We start from the raw sequence: 12,984 nt of genomic DNA on the forward strand, positions 1-12,984 counted from the left end.
GCCTGGGTAACTCAATAAGATTCTGTCTGGAAAAAAAATTTTTTTATTTAAAATCCATTCACCAAAAATGTACTTTCAGTTTTCCCCCTCAGTAGTGTTCCACTGGATGGTTCTGTTGAAGAACATCTAGGATAGCAATGGTTTCCAGTTATCACAAACAAGAGTGGTGAGCATTTCTGTGTTTATATCAACATGTCTCAATGTCTCTCTGATAAATGTCTAAGTGTACAACTGCCTGTGTATCCATTTCTCCCTTGTCTTCCTTCTGCCCCTCTCAGGGCAAGATATACAAAGACTCATGTGCAGGGTGTCCCTGCCAGCTGCCAGCTGCCAGCTAGGAAGTCTCAGTTGTTACAGGTTCCTCCGGGGTCACCGAATGATCTTGATCAGTAGTGGTACCTGGCTGAGTCCAGGGTTGACAGTGTTGTACCGGATCTCTCTCCTCCCACCCCAAAGTTCCATTTGTACCTGTTGAAGATTCAGCTTCCTTGGCTTTGGCCTGGAAAGTTAGAAACGTACCAGGATGAAGATAAGCTCAGGGAAGAAGGGGAAAGACACTTTGAGAAAGATGCTGTATTTGGCTTCCTAGTTAGAAGACATGAGCTGAATCCTTTCTAGTTCATTCTTTTAGCTTGGCTGAGTGGCTTGCCCCAATGCACTCCATGTTTTTTTTTTAAATCAATTCATTGTTAATTGCTTGGCCTTCGAAATAGCCCACATGGCCTCTACATTCTCTTATCTTTCATGGCGTCCTTATGGTTGCGGAGGAGAGTGGAAACTGACCAATGCACACAGAGACTGGGTCCATTTACAATAGCTTTATAAGCAGACTTCCAGCCAACCGTGCTTGCTCTTCCTCCTTTGGCTACCACAAGCTTTGCTTGAACTCCTGCTCAGTGTTGAGCCTGCACTGGATGCTGGCAATAAAAGAATGTGCACAAGCCCAAGGCTCTGACCGTCAGGAACACAAAACCAAGCAGAGAGCACCACCCCGTTTTACATGGAAGGATACTGTTCTGCAAGCATGCCTCAAACCTCTGAATCCCGCTTGGGAATGATTAAATGATACGCTATGTTTGATGTGACAATCTTCTACTTTAATAGAATCCAGAGTGAGATAAGATTAAAAGAAGTGCCACAGAGGAGGACAGGAGAACCTTTCATCTCCGGAAAGTAATAAAGACAGAGCCTACATATGAGAAAGGTCTGGCTGTAAGTGGCAATCAGATTATATAAGGCTATAATGAGCTTTACACAATTGGATTTCCATATGCAGCCTCAATACCTCGCCTTCCCCCAAAGTGACAGCAGCCAACTCCATGAGCTGTGAGGAAGTCACTTGACTATCAGCATCTACCATGGGAGGGAGGCAGCGGAGTTACTAGGCAGACTCGTCTTGGACATGGAGTGAATGAATGAATGAATAAATGGTTCTCAGAAATGGGGAGTGACAGGAGCAGCCCATGGGCCTTTCTTTTGTATGTCTTCCTCTTCATTCTCTCCATGTAGAGGAGCAGCCATCCTTGGATTTATAGGAAGACCTTCCAAACTTAGTTCTAGCCTCTTCCCTACATTCAAAGACCAAGGAAAAGAGTTAAATTGTCCCCACAAGGAGATGCTAGACAGTGGGAGAGTTGCCAGGAAACAGGGGACAGTTCATGGCCTTTTCTTAGCATGTGAACCAACCAAGGCAGGATAGCTGGGAGAGGATAACAAGAAATGAAAATTGCCACAACTCCCCAGACTCCTTCTTTCAGAGTCCAGGTACATGTCATTGTACCCAGAGGCAGGAAGAGGACCATCCACTCCAGAGTAGGACAAGAATCTCATGGGCTCTTTTTTGTCTTACAGCACTATCTTAGAGCTGGTTCTAGACCTACAGAGCCCAAGCTATGTACTTTAAGCCAAAGGACTTTCCTCCAGTCCCAGACTAGATGTTTGGTGCTCTGTTTTTTGCTATACTGTTGTTATGGCTAATAGTCATTAATGGAGAAAAAAAAGAGCAGCCAGCATATATCATATGCCCAGCCTTTCCTATTCCCTCAGCAATCAAGATGAGCTTGGCCCAAGATGCTATCAGCCCTTCTATGGGGTGGGGGTCAGGGGGTTGTCTGTTGAGGACTTTCCCAGGAAGGGTTCCAGTCATGGTAGGTAAAGCCAAAGTGATATACTGGAATATGTTCCTTTTTGCACATGTACACCAGCCCACCTCTATATACAGTATATCCGTCCCACTTCTGTGCGCAGCATAGATGTATATTGATACATCCATTGATGTATCTACTAATAACTTCCAAAGTCAGTCGTGGACCTATAAATACACTTCTTAACTTTAAAAAGATAAAGAGCCTCGTGGTAACAAAGAAGGCAAACCACCTGCCCTCCAGAGCTTACGTTCTACCACAGGAGAGAAACTGCAGCAAGACAAGCAGGTATGCTGCCTTAGTGGTAAGTACTAGGAGGAAACGGACAAGGCAGTTAAGAGGTGTGGCTGGTACCATTGCTCTCTTCACTTTTTTCATAATTATTCGGGAACCTAAAGCATGTGAGGAACAAACCACACTGGAATCCAGAAGAGAATCAGGACAGCTAGCACACACAGTCCTCTAGGGTCTATACAGTCTCGTTAGGGACAGGAGATAATCAAATGGCATAAGCCATTGTGAAATACTGATTGGGAAAGGTAACAAATGCTTCAGGAGAGAGAACTTGAAACTGGGATATTCCTTCTACCAAGACTCTACCCAGGCTGAATGTTTGTGAAGATTCCTGGAGTCCTGACCATGGCTAAATTGCAAAAGTAGGTACACGGGTCTCAGATCCATTCTATCATCTTATAGAGCTGCATAAGGTGAGACCACAGGAGCTCATTTTCCCTTCTCAGACAATGCTGGGGCAGCTCAGTGGGCAGCTGCTGTCATGGGCTCTGCCAGGCTCGCTCTTCTCGTATCTTATTGTCTCTCTTATTGTCTGCCAATCACAGAAGGCCCGCCTTGCCAGAATCCGTGTGGCCAAAACAGGGAGCTCCAATGCCTACCTGCACAGCAAGCGCAATGGACTCCTCAATGAAGCTCTGGAGCTGACCGTAAGTGTCCAGAAGACCTGGCAGAGTAGATAAAATAGAAACATGTTTTCTCATCCACACATACCAGCACTCCCCAGAAAGCTTCAATCTAGACTCTGACAGAGACATGTTTCCAAATGTTCCCACCAACATATCTCTCCCAGAAAATATCACTGCAGCCCATAAACCCACTGTTGACAAGGGCCCCCAGCCCAAGACCAGTATGTTTTATGGTGATAAGTCCTAGTATGGCTTATCAAGATTTTTCCATGTCCTTCTATCTTCTATGAGGAAATGGAGAGGCTGGAGAGAGGAGAAGACATCAGCCGTATCCTTGATTTTTTTTTTCTCACTAGGGCACCCCAGAAGAGGAGCACATGGGCAAGACCACGTCACTCATCGAGAGCCAGCACCACCACCTGCTACACTGCTTAGAAAAGACCACTGTGAGTTCCAGCCTACTGCCCCCTCAGGCCTCATCCCTGACCTTCCAAGACTGTACGCACATTATCATCCTAGGCCAGATAGTTTAATCCATCCCCTTCCTATCCAAAACCATAGTCTCTCAGCCTCTAGGATGAAGACCCTAAGGGGTGAGGCAAGGTCACCAGAGTAAGAGATCAGCTGTGTCCTACAGCTCTAGAGAAGAAGCCATTCCCATAGCCTTCCCATTCCCCTGTAACACCAACATGTGTTTTGATTACTGAAGACTAACTTTTGTTTTTCATCCCTTAGTTCTAATGGACATCACCCTCAAAGACTCAAGCTGAGCCTGAGGGTAGATTTTCATCCCACCCCTGTAGCTGAGTTGATGCAATCCATGGGTCCCTTTCATGCCTACATTAATGAAGGAGGCAGAATATATATTCTTTAGCCAAGAATTTATCATTCCCAACCCCACTTAGTAACTTGGCAGTTTTGTATGGAGTTCGGATTGTGAAAGGCCAAATGCTAAGGGGATCATGGCATAGGGTGCCCCAGCTGGAATGGGAATGATGCTTGTGCCTTATTGACAGCCTGAGAGGAAGGGCAGTAGGGCCAACCCTGAACCCTTGGCAAAAGGTGCTAGGAACCATAGGGTGGGAGAAGTCAGAAGAGAAAGCTGAAGTGAACATCCTCCTGTTCCTTTCCAGAAGTTCCCTGGACCCTAGAGTCAGGGCTCAGCACACTCTGGAAAGGAACTTCTTAATTCCTAGTAGCTCATAACCTGGCCTCCCAGATGCTAGATACCCCTTACTCAAAGCCAAAAATGGATACCATGGATGACAGTTGAAACCCCATGAGATCTTCTGAATGGAAAGTGCTCTGTAAACACAGGTCCCAACATCTATGGTCAAAAACCATCTATGCATATCTAGAAATTCTCCTGAGGAAACTGAGCTTGCCAATGGGATAGGCCCAGACCCCACTGCCCATTCCAAGTTGCATGTGCTGGGTGGAATGTATACATTTAAAGGACATGGGTGAAAACCTTGGGGTTTGAAGGGCTGGAATGTTGGCATTGGGGGTTTAAGAGATGGAATGCTGGGGTTGGAGGGATGGAATGCTGAATCTGAGAGAATGCTGGATTGATTGCAGAGATGGGATATTGGAATGCCAGATTTTAGGGAAGGAATGTGGGACCCCTGGGCGGAATGTTGAGATAGGAAGAGAAGAATGTTGGTGTGGAAAGAGTGAATGTTGGGTTCAGCAGGCTCCTATCAGAACCAAGGGGTGAAATGTTGGGACAAGAGCAGAATGCTGGCAACAGGGGCTGGAATGTTGAACTTGGGGGGTGGAATGCTGGGATTGAGAAATTGAATGTCAAGACTGGAATGCTGGAATGTACAACCAATGGTGTTTCTATCTTCTGTTGGCATGTTGTCCTGTAGGGGTTATCCTATCTTGTGGATGATCCCCTGTTGTCTGTACGAACCTCCACCATCAAGGTATAACTTTATAAATTCACTTGTTCTTCTCTGACTCTTGAGTCTGTGGATCTACTCTGCTTACCCCTAGCCTGGTTTTCTGCATGTGCAGCTGATTCTTCCTGGGCTTATGCTGTCTCTGCTGTCACACCCAGTACCAGCTCAGGCTCCCAGTGGTTTTGCACCCAAACTACCCAATTTCCTTTCCTATTTTTCCCTTTGACCTTCCCAGGGGCTAAGAGGGGACAGTGGGATTCAGCTTCAAGGTTTCCTCTTGAATGCCAAGCTCTATGCTACCTCCCAAGTTTCCTAGAAACTCCTGGTATTGGCTGACAGGGGACTCTTTTATCTGAACTGTTCTTACACTTCTCTTTCTCCTTATTCTGACAGTCTTAGCCTCACTACCAATGCCACAGAGCTTTAATCACCTTAGCCAAGCAGCAACTTTCAAATTGTCCTGGCTTTAGCTACATACAAGCCACTCTTGTGGCCTCCAGTCAAAACCCTGTTAATATTCTCTTCCCATGCTTACACTAGGAAATCCCTAGGACCCAGGGAATCCTGTACTGCCAGGTAGTTAAGGATCCGTATGCTATAACTAGAGGGAAAGAAAAAGATTTAAAAAAAAATCTTAGCCCTGGCAATTTGACCCCTTTGCATTCAAGGACAATGTTCCTCCAACTTTATGAAAGGTCCAAAATGTTTACAAACTTATGTCACACTTATAAGTCACCAGATGTGTAAAGATGAACAAGAAAACTCAGATTCAATGACTTCTGAGCTTACTGAAAAAAATCGATTCCAGCTCTGATGATACCACTAGGTCTCTTCTCGTCCTTCTTCTCAAAGCTGTAGATGGAGTATATGAAACACAATGATTGAACAACTGTGTCCCTGCCCAATCTAATGCCCAGGGATGCCAATCTGATTCTTTTGACGTTGACACCTGTGGAAATGAAACCCCTCCCAAACACTTATCTGTAATCCGGGCAGCCCCAAGCAGACAGGCAGCCAGACAGAGACTGGAGCTCTGCCCTTCCTCCTTTCTTCTTTTTCACTTTCTCTCCTTCCTCCCACAGAACCACGAGTTTATTGATGAGCAGATGTTTGAGCAGAACTGCATGGAGAGCTCAATGCAGAACTACCCATCCACCAGAAGCCCTTCTCTGTCCAGCCACTCGGGCCTCACCACCACCTGCTGCTCCCGCCGTAGCAAGAAGACCACGCACCTGCCCAACTCCAACCTGCCGGCCACCCGCCTGCGCAGCATGCAAGAGCTCAGCACCATCCACATCCAGGGCAGTGAGCAGCCCTCCCTCACCACTAGGTGGGTGGCTTCCATTCCTGCCACCCCCAAAGTCTTGAGTCATTCCCTTTCCAGAATTAAACAAGCTCAGCATTAGAACCTCGGGGATCCCCTAGTGGCTCCCTTTATCTACTGCATGGGGCCCCTCTGTTTTCCTCCCCCACTTACCTTCTTCTGCACTAAAGTTAATCCAATGGTCTCCGTGGGCTATAGGATGATACTGTAGCAGTGTAGGTCAAAAGTGGGTTTAAGTGGTGGGGGTGAGGGACTCAGAACGAATTCAAAACTTGAAAAGATGGACTATGGTCATTTTCCTAAGAAAATACTTTTCTCAGCTGTGTGGTATATACGGCTAATTCCAAGCTGAATGTGAGTCACAAGTGGACCTTTCCTTCTCTGTATTTAAGCCATTCCCCATTAATCCAAATAAGTTAGAGAGTTCAGAAAACGTAAAGATCATAGCATCACAAGTGATAAGTCCACTGGGCTGGGAATAAGTACTATCTGCATGATTTGGTAATTGTTAATAATAGTTAGAATGGCAATTAAAGGCTGATTATTAAAGGGAGAGATCAAGGGCCATTGAGTTCCTTGATAGAACATAGAGCAAAAACAGTGCAGGGAATCAAGGGAGAACTGGGTGCCAATAGCAGGAACCATTTTCACTTCACTCTTTTCTATCCCAGTCGCTCCAGCCTTAATTTGAAAGCAGACGACGGACTGAGACCAAACTGCAAAACATCCCAGATTACAACAGCCATCATCAGCATCCCTACTCCCCCAGCTCTAACCCCAGAGGGAGAAAGTCGGCCACCCCCTGCCAGCCCAGGTCCCAACACGAACATTCCTTCCATAACCAGCAATGTTGTCAAGGTCTCTGCCTTGTAAAAACACTGGACAGAGGGCCTGAGGGGGTAGTGGGGAGTAAAGGGGGCTGGCATGTTGGTGGGTGGCCACTGGGACCACTCCCTCCCACTATTTCTGCCTGCCCCATTGCACCTCCAGCACTGAGACTTGTGCCTGGAAGGGAAAGGAAACAGCAAAGGGTACCCAAGGATCCCCCTGCTGGAGTGGACATAGCCCTGTGACATTGCATCTTACTGGGGCCAGAGGAAGGGAGGGGGTGGGTAGGGGATTGGCCATTAGGGGGTGCAGGCTGCTTGCCTGGACAGGGCCTGGTGGGGGTACCTCAGACCAAATAACAGTTGTTTCTGGAGACCCCAGTGAGGAAAACACAAGACCAAGAGCAGCCCAGAGGCCGAGTCGTCACATGCAAACAGGAAGAAATTATAACACTGTGTATTTAAGCACCTTTTTCAAGGATCTTAATGGATAATATTTATTCATGGGAAAAGGTGGAAAACAAAATCATCAATGGATATTCGTGAAATGTTTTTCTCCACGAACCCAACACCTTTAAACCAAAACAATGCATTTTGTGAGGTTGGTTTTTATTTTTCTTCTTTTATAGCAAAAGCTTTTAGGCTCAAAGTCAGTTACTGCTGAGTTCTCTCCCCATTCCCTGGATGGGTGAGGTCACCTTAGCCGGGCCCTCACTGCCCAGCTGACCTGCACAGAACTGTCAAGCAACCACACAGCAAACCTTCTGCTCCGTTGGTCCGTCCGTCTCCTTTGTCTCTGTACCTATCTGCTTCACCTTGGCTGTTTCTGTGTCCAACCATCTGTCTCGCCGTGGACAGTAAATCCTTCTCCGTCACTGCCAAGTACTGCAGACTTGTGCCTGGGGTCAGGCCGAGTGAATGCCAATACAGAAAAGAAAGGAAGCCAGTGGGCTGAGTTTAAGGGTGAGGTAAGTCTATATTATGAACAGAGGTGCTTCCCTTTTAATTGGAACCACTTATCTTTGCAGTTTAGGTGGGGGGGTGGTCTTGAAATTGAAATCAGCAACCTCAGAAAGCAGTTGTTTCTGCTATGCCCCAATGAAGACAGAAGCACCAAGAAGCTCCCACAGTTCCAGAGCGCCTTGCTGTGTACCCTCCTTTAGGATCCACCATGAAGTCCATGCGGAGCTCTGCCAAGAGGCTTCATGAGCATCTTCAAGTGAGGAGGATGGGAGGAGACCCTGGCTTACCACCCAAGGCGGTTCCTAAATAGAACTGTGAAAGTTAAGCTTGTGTATCTCATGAAGAATGTTTCAAAGCAAGAAAGCAAGCAAGAGGCTCTAGATGATCATTGCCTGGTCTAAAAGATGCCATGAGGTCTGAGCCCTCATCTCTGAAGATAGCTAATGTGTGGAACCACTGATGACCTCCACACAAATGAGGGAGTGCAGATTATATCCTGAAAATGTGGATATGTTTGTTCAAGTTATTTGCAGGGTAGTGGGCCTGGGAAACAGTGTTTCTGGAATCTTCCTAATCATTTTCACCACTTCACAGCAGAGCAAGTGAGCCTCAGGGTTAGTGACAAGAGTCCTTTCCTGCCCTTCTCAACCCCAAATACTCTATTGCAGTCTCTGAAGCCTAGGATCTGAGGCACATGAGCTGTTTGGAATTTCTTACCCATTCTACAGCTGTTTAAAATAAAGATAAGCTGTTCATTTACAGCTCAAACTCTCTCTACCCACTACAGCCATCTAGATGAGTTTTAACTAGACAGCGGTTAACCTGAGGACACTCATGGGGCTTCCTGGTTCCAGCCCCAGTGACCCTGAATGCAGAGGAGTCCTGGTGTTTTGAAGCGGTACCAAACCAGAAAGTGGCTAGAAGGGTGGAAGAAAGGGGCCCTTCCTTCCATGTTTGTCTCCCTGTCTTCATCCTCAGTGGCCCGACAGTCCTTTCTCCTAGACCTGGCCTCAAGATTTCCCCTTATAGGAATGGAGTGGTTCTTCCAATCTAGTAACTTCAGACATATTTTAGCAGCCAAGGCATAGAGCCAAGCTAGACCCAATTTTAGCAGGTAGGCCAAGTAGTAGAAGAGGATCTTCCTTTTGAAGAGTGGATCATGGAACAAAGGAATGTCTAGTTGCATGATAAGCCCTAAGAGCTGAGTGGAATAAGGAGAAGAGTTGAAAAGGAACACTTGAATTCTCATACAAACCACCGTTCTATTTCAGAACAAGTCGTTAGAGAGTTAGAATAATGGCTGCTTCAACCAAGGATCTCCATGTCACTTGAACAGTGCACCAACGCAGCATACTGTGCTTCTCATGAAAAGAAATATATTTTAAAACCTGCACCTCCAAAATTCCATTTTTATTGACTTCAGAGACCTGAATCTTGTGTTGTTTCTATTTCATCTCCAAAGCCCATATCATGCCAGCTCCTAAAAATAATCATTAAACTGTCTGCATTTTCATTCCCCCATTTTAGTCTTGACAAGAGATAAGGAACCCAACTCACCTATGCTCAAAGATACCAACCCAAGAAAACAGCTCACAGCCATATCTGCTAAAGGGGATTCACGGGGAAGCACAGCGGCAAAACTTCGATCAACTTAGTAAATCTGATTCATCAGCTAGTAAGGCAACAACCAGGATACCACGTTCTTCTGGAGACCAAGAGCTCTCTGATGCAATGACTCACGGTGTACAAACCATGTTAGGGTATCAGTAAATTCCCCACTCCACCACTCCATTCAACCTTACTTAGCATTGGTGATGAAAAAAAGAAAAGGACAAAAAAAAAAAAAAAAGACTAAGACTACACTCAAATAATAAATGAAAATAACTTGGAAAATACAGTATTGAGCATATGAGAAATTAAAAGACTAATTCATTTTACAGTGTAGAAAGCTAAGATGCAGAGAAGTTGATACCATCAAGGCAATATAGTCTTTAAGGATAGAATAGGGACCAGAGCACAAGACTCTTTGGCTACTGGTCTAATGTGGTTTGGTTTGGTTTGGTTTTGAGGTTTTTCATCACACCTCTTGCCTCACAGAGCTACTATGTTGGAGAAGAACCATCAAAGTTGCCATGTCATAAGGAGACACTCATGTGTAAATGTCAACATGACTTGATATAGCTCTTGGAAATCACCTGACTGTACTAGTACAAATTATAAACTTAGAAACAGTGTTTCTTGTGTAGAGCCAGCCATGGGTGATCACTTCTCTAAGAAGTAGATGAACAAGCGAATGCCCAAGATCTTTCAGGCAAACGTTTGACTTTCTCAATGAGGAGGAGGCTTGGACGATGACATTTCAAAGCATACTATTGCTTCTCACTACAATCTGTGAAGAAGTCACCTTAGTAAATTTTTGACTCAGAGAGAAGAAATGGGCACAAAGAAGCTGGATGCCTCACTCAAGGTTTCACAGCACGCGAGTGGCAAAATTATGATTTGATCCAGGACTTGGGTCCTGGGAGTGTCTTCTATATCCTGCTCCATTGCTCTAAGGCTTGCTCATTTTTAAAAGCCAGATTTCAAGAGTGTTGATTAGGGGAAGGAAGCATTCCTGAATTAGCAGGACCTCCTGAAATACACCATTATTCTGTCCTCATTCCCAGTTTTCCTAACTAGTCTCAAGCTCAGGACTAACTGTACAGAACCTCTTTCAAAAGACCAGTAGATAGTCTCAACAGTTGAACATTCCTAGTGTATGACCACATTGATCAGATGTTAAGGAAGTGGTGGATGATGTCAACTCTGCAGTTGACAGAAGTCACATACAGAACTGTGGAGGACTTTATACAGTTGTTTTCTCTGCAGTTCAGGATCGTGACCTTTTCTTGTCCGAAAGCAAGTAGGGAAAGTACCTGGGAGCATTATATGCCTAGATCATTTTCCTTGTCTTTTTAAAAATAGCAGTAGTGACTGAAATTGAACTAGCATTAGATTTGAAATTGTTAATGGATTCTAGTGATTCAGGCTCCCTCGTTTCAATTACTAGGTAACTAAGTAAGGCAGAAGGATCCCAATACTGTTCATTTGAAGTAATAGCTTCCCTTTCATGCTAGCTAGCATGGTAACCACCATAAGAGGAACAGGAGACACTTTTATATTTCCTCTAAAGAATTCTCATTACTTGCAAAGCTTTAAAGTGATGGGATAAAGGAAAAACAGTCATGACCCATGACACTTGGAGGCCAAACAGTATCAGGAAAAGCATTAGAACCAAGGGAAAGTGGCTTTGAAACAAAATGGCTTTTTAAAGGGGTTCCTTGTGGGTCTTGTTTTTTATTCAGGATATTCTACGTTTCTCATCAAATGTTGGAATGACATTTATCTTAGCAGGTTCTTAAACTGTGCTGGCTGATAACACATTAGCCAGTGCAGGGCACAGACCCAAGTCCTAGGGGACTCCTTGGACCAATGGACTATTTTACAAACCAGGGAGGTGGGAGGGATGGTATATTTTTGATAACCAGACATTCCAATGTTTTCCTTAGAGGTCATGCGCTCCCATTAATGTTCTTGTGGAAAACATCAAGTGTGTTCTTTTCTATTTTCGTATAATTATTGGGCTTTGCTTACCAACATCACACTGGCAAAGAAATACATTGTATAAAACTGCAGGAAGACAAATGTGAAAACTTTCTGTGGGGAAAAAGCTCTTAAGTTTCTTGTCTTCTTTGAAACTGTAGTGCAAATGTTATAACATGCATATCATTTACAGTATTGAGTCCTGTGCCACTGCTGTACCTGATGTATCCAACCTGGATTAAACAAACTATGTGCCACAAGCTTTCAAGTCAGGTTTGCCTTTTTAACACCAGTGTTTTCCTTTCCAAAAGTACTGCCTTACACCAGCCAGCTTTCCAGGCTGCTAGATCAGGGACATAATCTTAGGTGTAAAGGCCTCATCTAACCAGCCCTCCCCCTCTTCTCCTTCCATGTAAGCAACTCTATTACAACTTCCTGGCACTTCTGGCCTTCCTACATGCCTCAGACAAGTTCACTGTTTTAACAGCACAACACTGGGCTGAATTTGTTTACAGCTCTCTCTTAAGGACCAGTTACTAAACAAAAAGGTTTTTATATATCCTCTAATACTTGTTCCACTTAGACCAAGGTCTCAAACCCATCTCCCTCTCCCACTTCCCCTCTCCCTCTAAGACCTGATGGGCAACAGAAGTACAAGCTCAGACTTGTCATATATCTTTGACTTCCTATCAGTCACTTTTTAACTTCTTCCCTTCAGTTTCTGTCTTGATTTTAAAGGGGTTGGATGGGGATAGGGTGTAGTTAAGAATCTTGAAGATCTGCTTTAACCTTAACAATTCTGTTGATATGAGAGAAGCAGCATTTTCATGTTCTGCCATCTGACGACACACATTTAAATCCTTTCATTCTCCACAAACAACAGATCCCAATGAAAACTGTAAAAGGGGGGCGGGGGGATACAGTATGCCCAAGTCGACTATGAAATTCATTCTAAGCACTCTAATTCATTCTAAGCATTCTAATGCTCACATCCTTACCACCCACTAGGTGTCACTAAAGACCCATAGCTCAATAAGCTGGGCAAAACATGGAAACTGTATTCATTCAGCAATTCTGAGTGCCATCAGCAATTCTTTTTCATTAAAAAGCATTCAGTGTGGGACCTGAAGATGGTTCAGTGCATAAAGCCCTTGGTTTGATGCTGAGTTTTGATACCCAGATTTACAGAGTAGGAGGAGAGAACTGACTTCTGTTACCCTCTGACCTCTACCCATGCACCATGACATGTAGGCATATACACAATTAAAATATAATAAAACTTTTTACTATGTAGCTCTGACTCTCTTTGAACTCAGAGAT

The 12,984-nt window shown here is 44.7% G+C and overlaps 1 protein-coding gene across 3 annotated transcripts in view; it reads left to right on the top strand.

Annotated features, from left to right (window-relative positions):
- Kcnd3 (potassium voltage-gated channel subfamily D member 3) overlaps positions 1 to 11,925 on the top strand; it is a 217,599-nt gene extending 205,674 nt beyond the window's left edge. The window contains 5 exon segments of one of the 3 annotated variants that reach the window (NM_001270962.1): positions 2,984 to 3,085; positions 3,421 to 3,510; positions 4,936 to 4,992; positions 6,051 to 6,298; positions 6,964 to 11,925. In NM_001270962.1, the coding sequence (NP_001257891.1) occupies positions 2,984 to 3,085; positions 3,421 to 3,510; positions 4,936 to 4,992; positions 6,051 to 6,298; positions 6,964 to 7,165 (699 nt within the window). In that variant the 3' untranslated portion in view covers positions 7,166 to 11,925. 3 annotated transcript variants of the gene reach the window in all.
- Positions 11,926 to 12,984: the final 1,059 nt, after the last annotated feature.

Source organism: Rattus norvegicus, chromosome 2, assembly GCF_021556685.1.
Source record: "Rattus norvegicus strain SHRSP/BbbUtx chromosome 2, alternate assembly SHRSP_T2T, whole genome shotgun sequence".
NCBI lineage: Eukaryota > Metazoa > Chordata > Mammalia > Rodentia > Muridae > Rattus > Rattus norvegicus.